At 37.4% G+C, this 23995-nt stretch overlaps 1 protein-coding gene across 2 annotated transcripts in view; it reads left to right on the top strand.

The window, feature by feature from the left end:
- hs2st1b (heparan sulfate 2-O-sulfotransferase 1b) overlaps positions 1–23995 on the top strand; it is a 72264-nt gene that overhangs the window by 42465 nt on the left and 5804 nt on the right. For both annotated transcript variants that reach the window (XM_051897528.1, XM_051897529.1), the window contains one exon: positions 20815–21053. In XM_051897528.1, coding sequence (XP_051753488.1) covers positions 20815–21053 — 239 coding nt within the window. The remainder of the gene's footprint in view (positions 1–20814; positions 21054–23995) is intronic.

Here is a 23995-nt window from a genome sequence, read left to right as displayed (position 1 = left end):
AGTAGGGAGCTGTTTATAAAGAACCTAAAAGCAACTTTCAGTAATGAGAAATGTATCCAATAATAAATCAGCATCAATTATTTAAGTGTTGTTGCATGTGTTGCTACAAAAGCTGCGGTATAATCTTTACCCACCTCACGCTCATGAAAGGAATAAATAATCTCTGAAGAGGGGGTAATACTTCATGCCCTCACACACACACTGATACTGTGAGACAGAGAATTAGGCCAGTGTGCTGTCAGCAGTTTGGAGGCCCATAGAGACACTCTGGTTCCCTGAGTCAGCATTGTAAGCCAGGCCAGGGGTGCAGCTACTCCATCTTAGCCTGAAAACTTAGAGCCGTCTGCTATGCAAAAAGCATTTATTAGACATTTCTTCTGTGCTGTCATTTTACAGTAGGTGTCTTTACACTGCAGAGTCCAGGAAATGTTCCGTGTTCTATACATGTTAATCTCTATCAACAGCATTTGTAGCGGAATGGTTATAACTGTCATATATATATATATGCTGTCACTTTCTTGGTAAATAACTGTCATATATATATATATATATATATATGACAGTTATAACCATTCCGCTACAAATGCTTAAATTAAGAATTTAGATAAATAAAATGTATTTTATTTATCTAAATCATATATATATATATATATATATATATATGATTACAAGGTCATTTATATTGTGTAAAATGTACATTTTATTTATCTAAATTCTTAATTTAATAAAACAAGCAAGCAGTTTAACCCAAACAAAGCTAACTTACTTCTCAGTGATGCGGTATGTGGGGAGATAGATATTGACTAACTAATTGAATACTGAGAACAGTTAAAGCCGCAGCTGTCAGTATGTTATATTTATTCTGTGATTGCAGGGAACAGTCACTGTTTCTTTTCTGTGAATCAAAGCCATCCGTGATTTTTGAAATGTCAAAATAATTAGATCTTGTCTGTTGTATAATGGCTTTGTTCTCTGACCATTTTAGCCATTAGAGCTGATTTGTCTTGTCGGTTAATTAGCTTGGTGCTAATGAAGCTGAATAATTGGGCTTAATAGTATTTAATGAGAAAATAGTGGAGTGCATTATGTATAAAAATAGTGTATGGTATTTGAAGATTAAAATTCAACTTCCAACCACAGACCATTTGAGTACAGTCTTATCACCACTTTATAAAAGCCATAGAAAATATACATGACGTAGCTAGTTCAGCTATTTGAATTTTTTCCATTTAAATAAATGTCAGGCAATAATCGGCCAGATTTACTAACAGCTTGCGCAAGTGCAAACCCTCTTTTGGCATTAAAAAACTACTGACAGGATTTACCAAAGACACGCAGTGCAAAATTAGTGCTGAAAAGGCGTGGACTGAGTTGTTTTTGTGGCTGACCTTATTGCATATGCATTTGTAGGAGTTTCCCTTTCAGACGCAAAATTTATGGGAGGAGAGTATTTAAATGAATCGCGCGATGTGATTTACTAATCTTTGCGCTCTTCAAATTACTGGTATTTGCTCCATTATTTAACGCCCCAAAAAAGCATGTCTTAACCCATTTTGCGACATGGCTGCAGTTGTTGCTGCTGGGAGGAGACACTGCAGAGAACAGAGAGTGCGTGGTAGAAGGGAGAAAATATTTTACACTCATATTAATTTCTTTGGAGTTGCGCCTGTGTCAACCCGCACCTGATGAGAGCATCAGGCATCAGCTCTGTTTGCAACCCAACGGTAATTTGCACTGCTCTTGTTAGATTGCGTTGGTCATTATGTAAATGATTTGACCGCATCTGTGTTCTTTCATTTGCGCGTCAGCAGTAGATCACGCGCAAAACTTGCCACTCCCATCGGCGCATTTGTGGAATTGTGCTCTCACGCTAATTTGCCCCGTTTAGTAAATCTGGCCCAATGCGTCTTCATGTGAAGTTATAGACCTTGAGCTGATGGAAAAAAAAAAAAAAAAAAAAATATATATATATATATATATATATATATATATATTTATTTTTTTATATAAACAGATTTTAAATGTATATTTTTACTTAGTGATTGGGCTTTTAAAACGGCATCAAAGTTAATGTCATCAAATAGCATCAAATGTTATTAGCATGATGACTATATATTATTATAAGAGATACACTTTTATCTTCAACATCTACCACCATCCCTTTCTCTCCTGTTGTATTGTCTTTCTTTTTTTCCTCTGAAGCTCCAGCCATTTCTCTGCTCTATGAGATAGAAAGAGTGCCCTTCCTGCTCGCCCATCCGCATGGCTGAAGTAGCTGTCAGCAACTGAGTGTCACTGAACGGGCAGCTGATGGAGGCACTGCACTTTTTGTCCTCTCCTGAGTTAGCCACACGCCCACAGCCAGCACTGACAGCAGAAGGTGACACAGAGTGAAGCAAACCGAGCCGAGTGCGAAGCCCTGCAGCACTCCTGATGTGTGCTCAAAGGAAAGGAGCTACTAGAGCTTGCAACACTGTTGCTTAGTTAAGGTCAAGTTGATATTTTGGTAGTCTCAGCCTCAGGCAGACACCTACAGTCCATTCACTGACCATCTGATGCATATTGCACACAAAACTGGACAGTACTTTCTTGATCTGGCAAGCTTTAATCTGATTGGCCGGTATTTGATTGATACAAGTGATTTTGATTTATATGAATTTTTAGGAATGAAACTCTAAAAACTAAAACCAATCGTTTTAAATGCTATTTATTTAAGTGCAATTTGGCATCAACATTATAATGTACAGTATGAAAAATGGATATTGCTGAAGTATTAGTGTTTTCTTAGATGACAGCAAAGATAATAAATGAAGAGTTTGGTTCCAAAACGCTATAACTCCATTTTGATTAATTTGAGTAAAAAGCTGTTTTCTTTACCAAGAAAATGGCAAGATGAAAACCACTATTTTCTGTTTTAAACTTTCACATAGCATCTTTTGGTTATAAAAACATTAAAAATTCAAATCTACATTTTGATTTTAAAAGGTTTATTATAAAAATGGATTATTTTTTCCCCCAAAATGCAATAAATCCATGACACGTTTTTTTTTTTTTTTTTTTTTTTTTTCCCAAAATGCAATTAATCCATCAACATAAAAGTTATTTTTCACATTGAAAATACACAACAAAGTAAGTTGATTCACATATATGACAGCCTCTGAACTTTGCCAATACTAATCTTACATACAGGCATTTGACTAAAAATAGTCGTCAGTCATCTTGTCATCTTGTTAATGTTATAAATGAATTATGTCTCCGTTTGTCATTACCGATTAAAGAGTATCTGGCACCACCGCACGGTTAAAATAAACACATTTGCCGAGTACATTGGTATTAAAAACGGCTTTTAAAAACCGTTCATGATTCAGTTTTGGGGACCGTGCCAATTTTGATGCTGTCGTGGAATAAGCAACAGCCGGCATTTCTTCTTGATCTCCTCACATAAATGATTAGATTTCGATGGCTTGTGTTTCTTCCCCACCGCAGAAAACACCACAGGTTCATCAACGCCGTCAAAATTACTAATTTTTCTGTTTTTGTTGATCACAAAGTACAAAGCAGATAAGGAAAACTAGGATGCCAGGTGTATTCAGAGCGCCGCCATTACTGTTTACAGTGTGTGGAATGGTGCGCTGTGATTGGTTGAGCGGATATATCGCATTCTGCAGAGAAAGGAGACTGGCGTTTGTCGCGTTTTGGAAAGAAAGGGAGAAAACATGACAGAATAACACGACGGATATCGCATTTTGCGCAAAATTAATGAATGACTTTTGAATGCCGACCAGATACAATACTGATTTTGGCAGAAACTCAATTTTTTTAAACGCGTTTATCGCGTTTTGGAACCAAACTCTTCAAATATGTAAAATAGCGGAAATGACTGCAAAATCAGCCAGTATTGGGTAGACTGATATGGATTTATGAATTTATATTTATTTTAAATAGTTTTTTACTAAATGAGAAATAATTTGACAATGAATCGATATAAAAAATTTGAACTTAGTTTGAAACCAAGGATTGAAAGTTTGTCACTCATGCATTTCCAGTGACAGCAGAACTCTCCTGTCCGCATCCAAATTTCATGGACGGATGGTCACGCACAGAGTACATGTTATGCAGGCTACAAATGCACACTTCAGCTGATCTAAAAACAGTGTCTGTGGGATTTTCCTGTGGATTTCAACTCTGGGTCACTCAGAAGAAGGTCTGTTTTATATCTATGTTTTGGGGATCAAACGACCTCTGGTGTTATCTTAGTGGGGCTCAAGCTGATAGTCACAATGTGTTTTTTTTTTTCTTTTTTTTTTTTTTTCTTTTTTTTTCGAACATTAGTCTTGGGATTACTGCCCCAAGTTGACAACATTCTTCCTTAACTAGAAAGCATGTATGGCCATAAAGTACTTAGCTGGGGGTTCCAAATGGAAGATCCTCTGATTTAGGGTCCTGAGTGTTGATTCAGAATTCTATGGAATATTCTGTTTGAATGGATCATCTGCAAGATTCATTTGTCTGGTTCGCCCTCAAATCCTACAACGGTCTGTAAAGTAAGCTAATAAAATTATTTTAACTCATTATTTAATGTCAATGTTAAATATGTTATGATATAAAGTGTTCATGTTGCAACCAAAAAAGGTCATGGTTCATGTTGCAATTATGTCCAACTGACTGCATTATCCCTTACATAATCTAGCATATTTCATTTAGACTTTCCCTTAAACTGCACATAAAAACAAAACAAACTGTAGTTGGTCACTTTATATGTTGATCAGACAGTCTGTTCCTGTCGAATTAGGTGGTTTTTGGCCAGAATAATGCTTGTTTGTTTTACTGCAGAGATTTGACTGCTGCATAAGCAGTATGGTTAGTGGCAGATAACATTAATGCATGGTGCAATTCATTTGCAGGAATCAGAATGGTTTCATGGTTGGGGTTTTGAAAGATGGTTCGAGGGAGGTATCTAAATCTAGGCCACTGCACAATGGGCTGAGGATTTGGCCACTCTGCCTCACTGTCTCACTCCGCTCCCCGCAGTCTCGTCTGACTGCTGTAATTTCATTAAGCTGTGAGCCCTCACCATACATTGGGAAGTGTAACACTTGCTAATTGGGAACAAGCATTAGCCAAAGCTTGTCTTGTCTGCCGATTTGAAAGGGAAGAGACAGTGATCGCCCCCTAGTGCTGAAAATCCCTGGGGTTAAGGAGGCAGTGAGATCAAGTGGCATCAAAGCACTGAGTGTGTTTTAATTGGGACAAGAGGATTTACTGAAGCCAGCTCTTAGCAAGATGAGTCGGATAATGGAAGAGATTGCTAACATCAGCTTTAAGGCATGCCTGTGGGCCAATCACAGATGAGTTTATTTCGTCAGTTATTCTTGGCACATTATGGTAAAATGTTGCTCTTAATGGAAGACTAAATGTTTAAAGAAACTATTTTATGAAACTAATTTATTGTACATTTACATGACAGTGATGTACTAAAAACAGAAAAGTTTTTTTCTTCACATTTTTTTGCGTACATTGCCAAAATGATCCCCATTCACACGGATGTATGCCTGTATGCCAGGCCAGTAGTTGGCGATGTCACTTTGTAAAGAAACGCTACCCTTCTATTAGAGATCTGCTACCCGACCCGAGCCTGATAGGTTCCGAAGAACTTGCGGGTTTCGGGTAGGGTTCGGGTCAGTGTTTCATGAATATCTTCGGGTTCGGGTCGGGTTCTCGAACCTTAAGTGCGATAAGGCAAACAATTACCGAGGGAAAACTTGTTACAGTGCCAAATGATGCAGGAAAAGCTGCACTCTGCATTCTACCGAATAATAGGAAAAATATTCATCAGTCATTTCTCTCATGTTTGATGGATATCAGGTGAGACAGGGGTTAACATAGCACAAAATTATTGGCTACATAAATCACTAAAATTACTATGCAATAATGTGTGTGAAGTGAATGTGTCAATTGAGCACAGCAGAAATCAAATAGCTGCGCTGCTGTTTGTGTCTCTCAGAAATCAGAGGTTTGTCAAGAGTAGGCTACTATCAATAAAATACTGCATCATAAACATTTTCTACTATTTGATTTGTAGGCTATATTTAAGTGTTTTAAACCTTGAGAGACGATATGGTAGACATATAATACACAAATGAGTGAAAACTCTATGAATGAAATGAGCATAGCGCATTCGTAAATCAAATAGATGCGTTTCTCTCGCGTCTCTCAGAAATCAGCTTTGTCAAAAGTAGGCTGCTAACAATTAAAACACTACATCATACACATTTTCTACTATTTGATGTGTATTTAAATGTTTAAAACATTGTACTTTATGATAAATTAATGAGTGCAAACTAAATGAATGAAATGGTGCGATATCAAGTCAAATAGCCACGTTGCCGTCTCTGTGTGTCTCTCTGAATCATACACATTTTCTACCAATTGATGTGTCTGTTTAAATGTTCTAAACCTTGTAGCCTACGATATGGTCTTGATGTTTCAACCAATAAATAGCTCAGAAGTGTAGTCTTACATTAAGTGTAGGTCATACAAAGCTGTGGCTTATGGTAGCAAGAATACAGGTAGCCTATATCTCTATACAGCGATGGATTTTGGGTTCGGGTCGGGTCAAACGATCTCGGGTACAGGCCAGGTTCGGGCTTCAGCCCATGCAGATCTCTAGTGCCTATAGACTGAACACATAATACACATGCGTATGACGTCACAGTTTTCACAAATTCGTGTTTTTGTAGTTTACATGGAGACGATAACACTTTAAACCTGTTTTCAAAAGTTTGCATTTTCAAGCCCCCACAATGCCGTTGTCATGTAAATAAATGGCCAAAACGCATTTAAAGTTTTCAGTTTTTAGATGAAAATGGTGTTGTGTAGATGCCCCCTTAGTAGAACTGTACAATTAATCGTTAAAAGATCACAATCTCATTCCTAAATGACAACGATTCTATCCTGTGTCTACTAACCTTGGACAAAATCACACCGGAACATTCAGATCTCCAAATGCGATTCCACTGACCCAGAGAATCAGTTATCATGTGTAGTAGATATGAAACAGCTTCACAAACAGTCTTTTCAACCACACAGTATCATTATTTCTGTGTTACAAAATTTCATATCACAGAAGAACTGGATAAGTTTATAGTTCAAATATAAACACTGATGTCTACAGAAGTGATCAAAATAGAGCAAATCACCCTTTGAAAGTAACATGGCACTTCAAATAACAATTGTATCGATTATATCGTAATGCCACCAGATGGTGACAAGTGACTGGTAAAAAATGTATTAGTCGTTTAATCATTCATTCAAGAGGTTCATTCAAAAAACGCTGATTCATCCAGTAATGAAACAAGTGAAGTATTTATGAGTGAGTCATTGAATCATTCATTCAAACTGATTTTTTTTTTTTTTTTTTTTAATAATTCATTCAGATTCATCAACATTTTAAATAGACTGCAACAATTAACATTTGTCAGAACCTCTAGTATATTACATGTTATTTTGTTTAGTTGTCTGTAATGGAGAATCATGATCTATATTTGAAACAAATTTGTATTTCTCAATTTATCCAGAATCATGCAGCGGTACCCCTTAGAAACTATTTCCTGACCATCCATGACTGTGGTGGGGCATTTTACAGATCCCTTGGTTTCTATTTCTGTGCTAGAAATTTCTGTTTCTGTTTTCTGTTCTATTTCTGTTTCCAGAGGCAAAATGAAAGACAGAAGCTTTAAATTCCTTTAAAATCATAAGGTAGCAGAATTTCACAGAGATTGAGTTCTGCTTTTGTGATATTTGCCATTTGTTTGTTCTCTAAACGCCAGGGAAACACTCAGAAATTAAAAAAAAGCTTTTCAGTTCAGTTGTGGGTCAAACTTTTCAAGTGTTCCATCCTGAATAAATAAACAGCTAGCTTAAAGACAGAGAATCAGTGTTGCATTAACATTAAATGGGTTCAACAGCAGTTCACTTGCTGAAAGCTTCAGGTTTTTCCTTTTTCTGGTGTCTTGAGGCATCTCTTCTTGCTATATCCTCTTTTTTTCTTTGTTAAATCCTCTTCTGTTGACTGAATGATGAAATGAGGATGCAACCTCATTATACCTCCCACTCCTCAAACAAAGCTTTGCCTATTTTTACTTACTCACAGGTTTTTAAAGGGAAGCTTACACTAAGTCCAATCTTAAACTAGATTTTAGAAAGTATGATTGTGTGCTTGTCCATGCAAAACTCACTGCCAAATGCTAGGGTTTTCTGGGTTGTGACAATGTTTACTGCCACTCAGTGCTGCTGAATACAGCAGCTTGGAAAAATTAGTTATATTTTCCCCAAATTGAGAGCATGCCAAAATAATGGCAAGTAAACACATTTCTACTGCGTTTTCCTTTCGGAGTGCACAAGTCCGATTCATGAGCAAATGTCTTTTATGAGCTAGTTCTTTTAATGAATCATTCAAAAAGACTGACAAACTCAGCACTGAATCAGTCAATGTCTTTCTGAATTGCAATTTTTATTGATTTCAGTGATTTTCATTTTGGAATCAAATGTAGGGGGTGAATTAAAGGGTTAGTTCACCCAAAAATGTAATTTCTGTCATTAATTACTCACCCTCATGTCGTTCCAAACCCGTAAGGCCTTCGTTCATCTTCGGAACAGAAATTAAGATATTTTTGACGAAATCTGAGAGGCTTCTGAACCACACAACCTTCAGAACGCCGGCTCATTATTGGCCAGCTCCTGCGTCAGCATCACACACATGCGTCAGGCTGCTCACATGAACAGTGTCGGCCAATACTGAGCCGGCATTCTGACGTAGAACCCGGAAGCGCTGCACTGTGTTTAATACGTCGACAGCGTCAGAGAATGGCGGAAGAGAAGAAATTGTTGAATAAAGTCATTATTTTTGTTTTGTTTTTGCGCACAAAAAGTATTCTCGTCGCTTCATAACATTAAGGTTTAACCACTGTTGTCACATGGACTATTTTAACAATGTCTTTACTACCTTTCTGGGCCTTGAAAGGTGCAATGACGTTGGTGCCTATGTGTAGTTCAGAAACCTCTCGGATTTCATCAAAAATAACTTAATTTGTGTTCCGAAGATGAACTAAGGTCTTACGGTTGTGGAACGACATGAGGGTGAGTTCTTAATGACAGAAATTTCATTTTTGGGTGAGCTAAGCCCTTAAGGTTGATTGGGACACTTTTTGCTATTGAGATGACTGGGAAAAATTGTCCCAATCAACCTGAATTCACTTACCTCTGGTTAGTTAAAAAAAAAAAAAAAAAAAAAAAAACATTTTGAAATAAATATAATTTAAAAAAAATTATGAAATTATTAAACAATTTACATTTTGTTTATAAATTACTTTATTTTAGATGCATTTTGTATGCATTATTCACTACTGTAAAGTGATATGACTGCTGGATGTTTTCTGTGCGATTAATCAGTAAAATTTGTTGTTGTTATTATTAATATTATTTATTTATTTATTTATTTATTTATATTTCAATTATTATATAGTTGTTGTAGCCCCTTTAGCACACAAATCTTGAGATCACTGCAGCTCCATGTACTTGTGTGAAGCTTAAGGTCAAAGTTATATTTTTAATTGCTCTGAGTCAGTGCCAAAAATATGCTACATTTTGCTCTTGTGCGCCACAAGAATCAAAGGTTGTACGGTTAAGTGTCCACAGGCACCTTGTTTTTTTTGTTTTTTTTTCAGCTAAGCTAAGCTGTCATGATGTCAGAACTTGTCTCCAGTCAGTTTAACACCATTCAGCTGACTCTGACCTTCACAGACTCTCTCATCCCTTAGATAACTGCCTTGTTTCTCTCTTTATGTCATACTGTATTGGACGTAAAGTGTCCTGTGCGGGCAGTGGCTGTCATTATGGGTGTCATCTGCAATGTTTATCGTCTGTACTTAGGAATCGTTTTAAAGGCATTGGGCTGTAATGAAAGTGAGGTATTGGTGACTGCTTGTGAACAGCAGTTTCTTGTTTAATGGCCATTTTAAAGAATTTTGTCATGGGTTTCAATCACATCTTGATTGGTAGTGAGACCCAGGATTAAATGACGCTATCAAGCTGTGCTGCAGTTACAGTTGCTGACAGGGCCATGAAAGTTAAAGTTCACCTTGGACAAAAGAAAGGGAGTGTGGCATATTCAAGATTATAGGCCAAAACTTATAGGACAAGGACATTTGTTTGAGCCAAACTCTGGTTTCAGGTCAGTACACTAATTGAATGTGATGGAAACTGAACTGCCATGCAGTGCAAATAATAACCTTAAAATTCAGTCTAGGGTTTTGCATAGGGATATGCCGGTCCAATATGGACATTTTTTGTAGGATTGGGTATTAGTCAGGCGAGATACGAGATACAGTGATTATCAATGTCAATCTCAAAAAGAAAAGGACAAAAAAAGCAGCACAGAAGATTTAATGCATTATATTCCAAATCATCTGAAGCCATTAAATTGCTTTATTTGAGAAACAGACAATGTAGTTCACAGAAACCCTTCCCTCCCCAGCAGCTGTCAAATGTCTCCATTCAGCATCTTCAACAGTGTGTCGTGTTCAGTTACGACAGTTAGCATGATAAAACTTTCTCCAAGATGTTCCAATGTTCCCATTATTTTGCATAATCTGAACATAAAAGGTCTGGGCTTTTGTTTAAAATTACTACTTTGCTGGAGTTTTTCTGAATGGTTTGGTACTCTCTCTCTCTTTCTCTCTCGGATGAGAGCACTGGAGTAGAGAACTGAATAAAATTCATTCACACAGTAACTGGAATGATGAAAAAGGCTCAGTAAACTGTTGGACAGATGTAATACTCTGTGTTGCACACACACAATATATCTTCTCTTTGTTATGTAACTGTTATGAACTGTAACTTTATAAAACAATTGCTTTTAAGACAACTAAAGATTTCTTTCTCATTATGACAAGAATATCACAGCAGACAGCTGTTTTTAAATTGGAAATCAGTCGCACACATATTCGCTTTCATTTTCTGTCAATTCGTTTCTTTTTCAGTCCTGCTATAGAATGCTGACTGCTTAAATAAAAACCCACTAATTGGCATATTTGTCCATATTTTTCAAAATGTGCTAAAAAGCTGTTAGAGGTAGAGCAGGAACACAAAGAAAGTGAGAAAGAGAGAGAGGATTGTGTGTTAGAGCTGAGATGGTGAAGTGTCGTACAATAAATTTAGAGGTTTAATCAGGAGAGGGTGAGCCGCCTGTCAATGATATTGGCCCGTGAGACAGCCGGGTGTTTACAGAGCCAGGTGCGCTGAGATAATGTACTGCCTCCCGGCTCCTGTCCTCCATGCTCTTCCTCTATGACAGATGGGTGATAAATATGCTTGTATCTAATTAAATCAGTAGAGGTTATTGGGATCAATCCATCTCACCTGCCCCTCCCCACCTGCCCCCTCCTATAGTCCTATCAGCTATTAATCTCAGCTTTGTTTTATGTTCCGATAATGTCGACACTCCTGCCTGCCTTGAATTACATCAACTTGATTACCGCTGAGATGCTGCCACCTGGCACCCTGTTTTTTGTTTGTTTAAAAGGTTAAAAAAAATGAGTCTGTGACGGTTTGACCTGCGACATAGGTTTCCTGTAAAACTTTAGCATCATGCAGTTCTATTCGACTCTGATGACTTCCTGCATTTTTTTTTTTTCTTTGAACAGTTGAGTATGGATTCTGCTTAAAGGTAGGATAGGTAATATTTTTTATAAACACTTTTTTTATTATACTGGTTGAAACTCTCTTCACATCCTGATGGCAAGCAATAATAGAAGTGGTCTAAATATTAAAGTATGTACATATATCTTCTTTGGAAGTGTCAGGACCAAAATGTTCATCCAATCATTACATTCGGTCTGAATGCAATGACACAATGTCCTTCCTGCCTATCAATATATGTATTTTCATACCTCCACGCACCTTGCTCGCGCAGACATCACACGTCATCAGCGCGCTCCGTAAGGCTATGCAGAGTTGTAGACAGCCACCGAGTGCCACAACAAACAGCAGCCATTTTTTACAGTTCCTCCTGAACCAAAACAACGAGCTTATGCTGTGTTCACGCCATGTCACTGTAATTACATGATGGCAACCCGTGACATTCTACCCGGAGCTGTTCACATCCTCAGACTCGGATTTATGCATTTCTGTGTCAACGCCGAAATGAATCTGCAGCAGTCAGGTGGTCCAAGTAAGAACTCTGTAAGTTGTTTACGCTCATTATTATTGAAATGTTATGTGCTTCGAGACATGAGGAAATTTTCGTCTCGTGACGCTTTGCAGAATCTGCGTTTATGTGTTTTGAAGGAGGCGTGGCTTTTGAAAACGCTATAAAGGGAGGATTGGATCTTATGCTTTCAAAGCTAGCTTGCTATTGCCAGTCCTCTCCGAAATTGCTTACACTACCTTTATTTTTAAACAAAAATTTGCAGGAAAAATATGCATGACGTTTCTGCATAATTTGGTCAAATTATGGTTTTCTGATCTATAAACAATAGTATAGGCACATACAGTCTTCTTAAATAACCTAATGATATTTTAAATGTCTTTGTTGAAATAATAAAATGGAACCAAACATGAGTTTATAATTCAAAATTACCTTTTGTCAAATAGATATTTATATTTAAAATGTTTTTTAATGTTGCTAAATGTAACCTTAAATTGGTCATTATAATGTTTATGTAGTTTTTATATACTTATTTACAAATTCCTTTTTTTTTTTTTTAAATCAATTTGCATGTTGCATTAAAAAAGTGTTTTTTACAAATTAAATATACTGTTTTAAATGTCTGATTGTTCACATGTTTTTATTAATAAATTAATTGATTCCTTCATTTCATTTTTTAAGTCGCACTCCAACTGTAATTCTTCTTCAACTGTATTTCCTAACACTGTATATTGAGATGATCAGAAAAAAAGCTGATTTAGTCACAGTAAATGTGTTACGGTAGGTTTGTTTTCCATTTTCAAGCAGGAAACTTTCTGTTTTTTCTCATGTTTGAATGAGCTTCAAACCCGACAGAGAAACTGTCCTCACATGTGCAGACGTGCTTATACACATTTAAAGACTGCTGTCATCGCTCAGAGATGAGAGCTCTGCTCTACTGATCACATACCTCTTATTCCAAGCACACATGAGTGTTCTTCCTGCTGCTCCTGGAATTGAGATGAACTTCAATGCTGTAGTTCAGTTCTGCCTCATGAGAATAGCAACAAAGTCTAGAATTCCAGCAGATAAATGCCTGATAGCGGAAGCTTTTCAACCTTAGCTACATATAAACCAATGACTACTCTGGAGCTTTTTCTTCTGAAGAGAGGCACTGGATTAGGATAATAATAAAGGTAAGGAATAGGGCATAGCTGGCAGGGAGATGGAAAAGAATTTCAGTCACTATTAAACTGAAAGGATATACACTTATTGGAGAAGGTGTAGATATCAAAATAAGTTAACAGATCTCTCTTCCTGTCCTCCACCAAGCATGACTGTTCTGACCCCTTTCTTATCTCGTAACATGTTCATTCCTTGAAGATTACATGTAAAGATTGTTTGAAGATTACATGTAAAGATTGTTTGAAGATTACTTGCTGTAGTGATATGTAGCTCTATTTGAAAGATTTTAGATTTACCTACAGAATACCCACACAACATTGATGCTCTGACTGCCAGTTAATTCCAGATAAGCGCCACCTGCTGGAGATCATGAACTTGACACAATATGAGTTTTACAGATAAGCATTCAGGCAGGGTTGGTGGACATATATAGGCATTATTTTCTTTGTTTGTTTTTATCGGAAAAGAATGTTTAAGTGGCCCTCCATAAACTAACCATAAAGCAGTCCAAACAGTTTAGATTTAGTCTCATAAATGCTAATCTATTCATTAAAACCCTAAAAAATAAAACAATAATTATGTTATTATTTACTCAAATTTTGAAGACGTTTAAGCTGCTCTTTTTCACATAATAAAAGCATGTGGATTCCAGGAAAAACAAAGTGCCATAAAAGTAATACATAGGACTTGCATATGAGTTTTATGTGGAAAAACTAACTAAAATGTAAGCCGTTTTTGCTGAAACATTTGCCATATCTCATTGGCATATCTCCAACTTGGCATGGATAATTATATAAAAACTATAAAAAGTGCAGCCTGAACATTCTACCAAGTGTATCATTTTGTGCTAAAATGAAAGAAAGAGGTTTTTAAGGTCTTGTAGGTTTTTAACAAGTTGAGTAAATTGTGATGTTTTTATAATAGAAGGATGAAGTGATTTACTTAACAATTATTACAAGAGCTTAAGGGCTTAAAGGGATAGTTCACCCAAGAATGAGAGTCCATAGAGTGCTGCAGTGATGGCGTATTTTTGTAGGCCAACCTGGAAGTTCGCATACAATCGGCAGAAGTCAAAAGCTAAACGTAAGCTATAAATTAACTACATCATGGTCGCATGACTTCAGCATCACCATCACTAATCTTCTGACAAATTTTTCAGTCTTTGTTTTTCCTAAAAAGTTTGATAATAGTTTGAAAAATCGTGACACAATCAGGCTGTGAAATTGGACTAGTTGAATGAATTTACCTGTTCGGCTGATGATGTTTAATGTCCCATTTAGCCACTTGTTAACAACCGCTTTTTACAATACAAGTAAAAGCTTTTTTAAAAAAAATTACAGTAGGGTATTACTGATGAAAAACATGAAAATATCTTGAGCTTGTTCACAACAGATCTTACTTCAAACATTAAACCAAAAACCCATTAAAAAAAACCCCACTGACTTCAGGACAATGAAACCGGAAGTGCTAAAATACTAACTCATTTCTGGGCTTTGGCCTACAAAAATGTCATTCCTGCACCGCACTATGGGCTTCAGTGTTGTTTGGTTCCCAACATTCTACAAAATATCTTCTTTTGTATTTCACACCCCTGCTAAAAAATTCAGCTAAAACCAGCCTAAACTGGCTGGCTGGTCTTAGCTGGTTTAAGCTGGAAGTAGCTGGTTTTAGCTGGTCTCCCAGCCTGGATTAGCTGGTGAAGCTGGTCTCCCAGCCTGGGTTAGCTGGTGTTCAGCTGGTTTAAGCTGGTCTCCCAGTCTCCTAGCTAACCAAAATCCCTCTAAAACCAGATATGACCAGGCTGGGAGACCAGCTAAAACCAGCATGACCAGCTTAGGCTGGTTTTAGCTGGATTTTTCAGCAGGGAGAAGAAAGTAAATCATACGGCATGACAAGTAACGCCATGAGGGTGAGTAAATGATGACAGGATGTTTATTTTTGGGTGAACTATCCCTTCAAGTAAGCACATTGTGGTTGTTCATGTATCTTGAAGCTTGCAGGGTTGGAATCTACACCCTAGGCTTTCAGTCTAGGTCCCACTACCTCCTAAAATTCGGTATGCACACATTACATACAGCGGTCACATTTGTCGTTGTTTGGCAAATTTGTGGGTGATAATGGTAATTTCTGAGTTTGCCAAAAAAAAAAAAAAAAAAGTGACACTGCACCGCACTATAATTTACACTAATAACAGGATCAGTACGACATCCTTTTAAACAAAAAGTCAATTTTATTTTTGTCTCCCCATCAGATAAGGTTACTGATATAGAGGTGTGGACAGCAGTTGATCAGTGCTATGTAGCATCTAATTAGTGGATGAAACACCTCCAGGAAACCTGCTGAGCCTCCCCATGAGGAAAAGCCCTCCCAGAACCCCTGCCAATTACACGGCTACCTGGTAGCAGGATGCTGCCCTCTACTGTGCAGAGCGGAAACCAGAAAGAGCGAGAGATGCTCGTAGACTTTAATGAGCTCCCATCAGACCTTGGTTGCATTACAAAAGCAAAAACACCTCAAACAGCATCACTTGTAATTATGCATCCTCCTCTTAACACCATCAAAGGCCTAATCACCTGGAAAGGTGTTGTGTGTCAGGAACAAGCAGGCTGTTTTACTAATTAAGACGAGCAATGCAACCGTGCCTGCTAGCCTCTCCCTCTGTACTTTTGCTGAGAGAAGGGCTGAGCTTTTCCCCTCCATCAGATTGGTGAAAACTGTAAGATGCATGAGTGAGAGAAATGCATTCCTGCTGTGATTATGTAAAGAAGCTGGAGGGAGTTGGATTGCTGTGAAGCTGTAATGGACGCTATGCGCAATGACACGACTGAGCCATCTCCATCCCTCTCCATTATGAGCAGATTCAGCCTTCTGTTAGTGCTGCAGAGGACAAACACACAGCTCGAGTTTCAGGGTTCATCACTTCTTGCCTGTTACACCCGCAGCCTTCTATCTATGATGCGTTTTTCACTGCTGTACAGCTGAGCTCTGCTGAGAACAAATAGCATAAAACTAAATGTTGCCATTATAATCTTTTTGTATATGATTTTATAATGATTATAAACTTTTGTTTCTTTCATGCAGTACACGCTATTTCATGGTCAAAAACAGCATATACAAAATATTAATAATTGTTTGTAGGGTAACACTTTATTTTTAGGGATGCACCGATGTATCGGCCGCTGATATTTATCGGCCGATTTTTGCTCAATTTACAACCATCGGCATATCGGCTATAGCAGAAAAAAGGCCGATATAACAAACCGATAGTTTATTAACTAACTGCGTGAAGGCACTGAGTTGTATAATGACTGTTGCATAATCCTATGACAAACTTTAAATCTGCAAAATATCTCTAAGGAACTGCATGCTCTCCATTACCCGTATAGCTCCGTAGACGAGAACCCGTCAAAATAAAAGTCCCGCCTTAGTAAAGGAGATGGTGCAGATCTCATACATACACTATATTGCCAAAAGTTTTGGGATGCCTGCCTTTATGCGCACATGAACTTTAATGATATCCCATTCTGAATCCGTAGGGTTTAATATGGAGTTGGCCCACCCTTTGCAGCTTTAACAGCCTCAACTCTTCTGGGAAGGCTTTCCACAAGGTTTAGGAGTGTGTTTATGGGAATTTTTGACCATTCTTCTAGAAGCGCATTTGTGATGTTGGTGAGAAGGCCTGGCTTGCAGTCTCTGCTCTAATTCATCCCCAAGGTGTTCTATCGGGTTGAGGTCAGGACTCTGTGCAGGCCAGTCAAGTTCCTCCACACCAAACTCGCTCATCCATGTCTTTATGGACCTTGCTTTGTGCACTGGTGCACAGTCATGTTGGAACAGGAAGGGGCCATCCCCAAACTGTTCCCACAATGTTGGGAGCATGAAATTGTCCAAAATGTCGTGGTATGTTGAAGCATTAAGAGTTCCTTTCACTGGAACTAAAGGGGCAAGGCCAACCCCTGAAAAACAACCCCACACCATGATTCCCCCTCCACCAAACTTTACACTTGGCACAAAGCAGTCAGGCAAGTACTGTTCTCTCTGTTCTCTAATTTAATATTACTCTATACTATAAAAAAAAAAATCTGTATTATAAAATGATATTATGATTATATCGAAAGTGTGTGGACAAGTGCTCTGTCACACCCTCAATGCACTTGCACATTGTAAAACACATTTATGTATTTTTTGTCTTCCATGGCAGCATCCATATGGTTTTTCTCATGGATTGGTCATAGTATATTCGAACTTCCACAATTAATCCTTTTTTTTTTTTTTTCTCCACGTTTAATGTTTAATATACATTTAAATATTTATTTTAAACAGTTGCACATATGTAATACATAGAAGTATAGTAATCAAAACATAATACATAATTATATATAGTATAATTATACACTACAGTTCTAAAGTTGGTAAGTTTTTTTTTTTTTTTTTTTTTTTTTTTAATGTTTAAAGTCTTTGATCAAAAATACAGTAAAATGGTAATATTGCAAAATGTTAGTACAATCAAACAAATAATTGTTAATCTATTTTAAAATGTCATTTTTCCTGTGATGGAAAAGCTGCATTTTTAGCAGCCATTACTCCAGTCTTCAGTGTCACATGAGGATGTGTTAGGGGAACATTCTAGTTTTGGTGTTTTGTGTCGATCACAGTGTAGACGGCTCTGTTGATTGAAGGAAGTGTCCTAGTTTGGTCGTGTAGATGGGATGTCAGGCTGAATGTGGTTAGGGTCCTCTGCGGTGGATTCTTTAGAGCAGTATGGCTGATGCATAGAGGCTTGTTAAGACTTGATCAATATTTTAAGTGGCTTATTTTATGCACTGGTAGGCGTGCACTGTTGAAGACTGATGAGTCTATTAGCAAACTGAGTTTTGTGTAATTGCTGTGTGGAAAATGAGCGTATGATACAGTGCGATGACTGGGGAAAGATTTCATTATTTTTTTGCTTGGCTTTTGTTTTGCAGGATTGCTGATTTCGGTTATTAGCACATGGAGCGTAAAATTCCACTTTATTTAGTTTATTTACACTTCAGAAGATATGCTGTTTTAATCTATTAAAATAGGAATATTTTAAAGGTTAGTCCACCCAAAAATTAAAGTTCTGTCATCATTTACTAACTCTCCTGTCATTCCAAACTTGTTTGACTTTCTGCTATGGAACGCAAAATAAGATATTTTGAAGAATGTTAGTAACCAAACAGTTTTGGTTCTGATTGGCTTCCATTTTATGGACAGCAAATACATTGTAAGTCATTGGGAACTGAAACTTTTTGGTTACCAACATTGTTCAAAATATCTTGTGTGTTCCACAGAAGAAGAGAAATACAGGTTTGGAACAAAATGTGTAAATGTTGACAATTTTCATTTTTGGGTGAACCAACCCTTTAACTATTTTAAATTATTAACTAAATATTAAATTATTTTAATTAATTTTACTTTTTGTGTTCTCTTGGCACAGTGAAGCTGCATTCACACGGGGCGTCGGCGTTAACGCTTGACAGAGGGCGTGTCTGAAGCTTGTGTTGACACGACCGTTATAGTGATAACAGCCAATCACATTACTTTCTGGTGTTGCATGAATGCAATTGGCTAGCGACTGCTCTAGAGTGTTTGCATAAAGCGATCTGATTGGCTGACGCCTGCGTTGGCACTTGAAAAGTTGAGAAATCTTCAACTTCTGCCACTTGCAACGCGAGTGAAGCGACGTGACGGAACCTACAATTCAGTTCGGCAACGTATGACGTCACCCATTCAAAGTAAACGAGAAGCGTTAACGACGATGCCCCATGTGAATGCGTTATGCATCAGATGGTAATAGTTTTTTTTTGTTTCATTTTTTTTTTAGGGAAATGGTATTGTAAATAGAACTGTACTGTTTGGTGTTTTCATCTTGAACCCTCTTGGCTCCATGTGAACCGCAAGAGAATTCTTGTTTTGTTGTTGAGTGTTGGTCCCTTATGAGACTGGTGTCTTTTGAAAGCACCTCCAGGGCACTGAAGAATTGTGAGCAGTGCTGAGTTTATATGGTAGAGGGTGTCCAGCTCGGACCGCACAGCCTTTAACAGTTTGGTCAGAAAGGAACAGATTGATAGGCTAAAATATAGAACTCATTGGTGACACACTGTCCTTCCCTTGGGACACACATTGAGCTTCTGGAACAATGTGCCTTCCTTTTGTGCGAAGTTTTGAAGATTGGAAACGGCTACCAAACTTCGATGTATAATAGTTGAAAATGTATTTATTTATTTATGGAAAAAACATTGCAGTTGCTTTTTTAAAGAAAGAATGCATGTCTAAAGCAAATATGCATAATTTATCATTAGCAATACACTGATGTGGACATTTTGGTCAGTGCAGTTAACTGACAATTATTTATCTTTAATTATTACTTTTTATGTTTATTATTTATGTTTTTATTTAGGTATGAAGCTTATTTTGAAATAATATACAGGCTTTAGATTTTGTAATTTGTGAACTGTTCATCATATGAGTTGAGTTGTGGAATTGTGTAAATGTCACTGATATCATCTTGTGTAGTAATGTAACTGAAAACCTATGAAATATGATAAAGTACATTATCAGCTGATCAGTTTTTTGTAATAATGAATTCTTTGACAATATAAATGTAGTATTATTTGTCATACCAGTAAAGTACATTGAAACTGAAAACTGAGGGTTTTTATGGTGCAGAATTCTCCTGACATCTTAATACCAGCAGTGAAGTTATCGTGCTTGAGTGTGTGTGTGTACATAAAGCAAAACACGCTCTGCTGCTGAAAGGGCTTGCTTTGTTTTCTCTTCTCGCTCCATTATTCAGGCCTTTCATCCTGCTGCTGTTTTCTGTCACCTAAATCAACAGGTGGCTGAAGGGCCTGTTGGGAACTTTACAGATCTTTAGCTGCCCCAGATTTATAGGATGTAGTGTATCTCTCTCTCTCTCTCTCTCTCTCTCTCTCTCTCTCTCTCTCTCTCTCTCTCTCTCTCTCTCTCTCTCTCTCTCTCTCTCTCTCTCTCTCTCTCTCTCTCTCTCTCTCTCTCTCTCTCTCTCTCTCTCTCTCTCTCTCTCTCTCTCACAAGTTTTCCAACTACCTGCATTTAATGGATGGATGTGCATAGTCTTGTTATGTGCTTGCTGTCCTTTGGAATCTTGCTTATAGAAGTAGTTTAAAATAGAAGAAATACACACTGTATCTTTAATGCCATGTTTATTACAACCTAAGGTCAGATGAACTCAATTTATTTCTAAATGTCAGGCATAACATGGCATAATGAGATGTTTGAGACACTTTTTTAAAATGTGTACAAAGATGACCTGAACAGTGTTTTGGTTTTGTCTACCCTGATGAAGTACGACTGTAGAAATTCTAAAATAGCGCATTCACATTTTAAGTGTTGTTGTTTGATGCAATATAAAAATAAAGATAAAATCCTTTTTCCTGCAGAGCGCACCATGGCCAGACACGAGGTGCGAGAAGTGGAGCAGAGACAGACGCGGGACAGCCTGCGGGACTCTCCAGCGTTGCCTGAGATTGAGGATCTGGTCATCATCTATAACCGTGTGCCCAAGACTGCCAGCACCTCCTTCACCAACATCGCATATGACCTGTGCGGAAAGAATCGCTTCCATGTTCTCCACATCAACACCACCAAGAACAATCCGGTCATGTCCCTGCAGGACCAGGTAGCATCTCTATTACATGAGCTTGCTTTACATCAAAATGATTGCCATTTCTGTAAATACTATGAGATCATTTAACGTTTTAATTCAAATTATGTGTGCAAAATTCTTGTTCCTTTGCAAATCTAGTTATACGAGTCAACAAACCGATTAAGGCCATTTTCCCACCTAGTTTGTTTGAGCACTCCAAGCAGTCCCAATATACAGTGTAACTACTATATGTGAACACCACAAATCAACTCAGATTGCTCTAAAAGGAGCCAGTGTCTTTTTGTGTTTCAGTTAAATCCCATTTTAAGCCCATAACTAGATTTGGTTCATTTAAAATATACTATATGTGAGACCACCCTGAATGTCATTGAGATATTGCGATTTATTCATCACACTGGAAATGGAAGTTCAGAGCATTGCCTTGTGGGATACAGTGATCAAAAATACAGTAAAAACAGTATTATTGTATATTATTTTATATTGTGAAATATAAGTACAATTTAAAATAACTGCCTTCTATTTTAACATATAGAAAGTCTATAATTACTCCAGTCTACAGTGTCACAGAAATCATTCTAATATGCTGAATTTGTGCTCAAGAAACTTTTCTTATTATCAATGTTGAAAACAGTTGCTCTGCTTTTCTTTTGTGGAAATTGTGATATACAGTATCTCACAAAAGTGAGTACACCCCAACCATTTTAGTATATCTTCTACAATAATATAGAAATGAAACTTGGATATATTTTAGAGTAGTCAATGTGCTGCTTGTATAGCAGTAAAGGTTTACTGTCTTCTGGAAATAACTTAACATACAGCCATTATTGTCAAAATAGCTGTCAACAAAAGTGAGTACACCCTAAGTGATAACAGCTCTACGTCTTTTAACCATGCAAAGCCACATGTCCTATTCATCGTGTTCATGTTTTTGTCTGCTTGATAGGACCATACAAATTTGCGTATCTTGTATTAGAGCAGTTACAATTTGGTGCTTTGAGTACAATTCTCTCATACTGACCACTAGATGTTCAACATGGCACCTCATGGCATAGAACTCTCTGAGGATTGGAGAATTAGAATTGTTGCTCTCTACAAAGTTGGCCTAGGCTATAAAAAGATTGGTAACACCCTGAAACTGAGTTACAGCACAGTGGCCAGGGTCATACAGAGGTTTTCCAAGACGGGTTCCACTCGGAAGAGGCCTCGCAAGTGTTGATTAAAGAAGTTTAGTCCTCGTGCTGTGCGTCAGGTGCAGAAACTGGCTTCAAAAAACAGACGCATGAGTGCTGCCAGCATTGCTTTAGAGGTTGCAGAAGCGGGAGGTCATCTTGTCAGTGCTCAGACCATACGCCGCACACTGCAACAAGTCGGTTTGCATGGCCATCGTCCCAGAAGGAAGCCTCTTCTGAAGCTGGCTCACAAGAAAGCCCACAAACAGTTTGCTGAAGACAACCTGTCCAAGAGCATGAATTACTGGAACCATGTCCTGTGGTCTGATAAGTCTAAGATAAACTTGTTTGGCTCAGATGGTGTCCAGCATGTGTGGCGACGTCCTGGTGAGGAGTACCAAGAAAATTGTGTCTTGTCTACAGTCAAGCATGGTGGTGGTAGCATCATGGTTTGGGGCTGCATGAGTGCTGCTGGTACTGGGGAGCTGCGCTTTATTGAGGGGAACATGGATTCCAACATGTACTGTGACATCCTGAAGCAGAACATGATGCCCTCCCGTCAGAAACTGGGCCGAACGGCATGATAATGACCCCAAACACACCTCCAAGATGACAGCTGCCTTGCTGAGGAAGCTGAAGTTGAAGGTAATGGAGTGGCCAAGTATGTCTCCAGACCTGAACCCTATTGAGCACCCGTGGGGCATCCTCAAATGGAAGGTGGAGAAGCGACATGTGTGTAACATCCAGCAGCTCTGTGATGTCATTATGGAGGAGTGGAAGAGGATCCCAGCAACAACTTGTGCAGCTCTGGTGAATTCCATTCCCAGGAGGATTAAGGCAGTGCTAGATATCAATGGTGCTCACACAAAATATTGACACTTTGGACACAGTTTTGACATGTTCACTTAGGGTGTACTCGCTTTTGTTGCCAGTTATTTAGGCAATAATGGCTGTATGTTGACTTATTTTTAGAGGACAGTAAATCTGTACTGCTATACAAGCTGCACATTGACTACTCTAAAGTGTATCCAATTTTCATTTCTAGAGTGATTCAAAGAATAGAGAAAAAAAAAAAAAAAAAAAATTATAATTTTTTTTTTTTTTTCTCTGTTCTTTGAATAGAAAGTTTAAAACAGCAACATATTAATATTTATTAGGTGTTTAATGATTCCTTAATGTCACGATTCGATACATATCACGATACTGAACTCACGATACGATATTATCGCGATACTCCAAGTGCTGGTAACCCAATGCACAGGACAATGGTGACACCAGAATAAAAATATTCATGATTCTGAAAATACAAAATTATTTTAGACGAATATGCTTGCATTCTGTCACTGACTATATACATTTAAAATAATGTAGGCCACTTTTTACTGGTAACACAAGTCATTTGGCATTATCAGGACCCACAAATATTCCCCCATTGCATTATTATAAATTATATTATATATACCTTTTTTTTTTTTTTTATAACTATAGTGAATAAACTGTATTAATGAATGAAATGTTCAAGGTGTCTGAATAAATTTTGGTTTGACTGATACTGTGACATGATATATTGTTACACCCCTATTATTTATATTATTTGAACAATGAAAAATCTTTGCTGTCACTTTTGATCAATTTAATTAATCCTTGCTGAGTAAAAGTATTAATTTCTTTAAAACTAATCTTACAGACCTCCAACTTTTGAAGTTATTTAATCATTTAAAAAAAAAAAAAAAAAAAAGTAATATATTTTAAGTATACTCACTCACAGGTGATCAGAGTTTTAAA

This window comes from Ctenopharyngodon idella, chromosome 6 (genome assembly GCF_019924925.1).
Source record: "Ctenopharyngodon idella isolate HZGC_01 chromosome 6, HZGC01, whole genome shotgun sequence".
Taxonomy (NCBI): domain Eukaryota; kingdom Metazoa; phylum Chordata; class Actinopteri; order Cypriniformes; family Xenocyprididae; genus Ctenopharyngodon; species Ctenopharyngodon idella.
The sequence above is the reverse complement of the archived record's forward strand: the minus strand, read 5'-3'. Positions and strand labels throughout refer to the sequence as shown.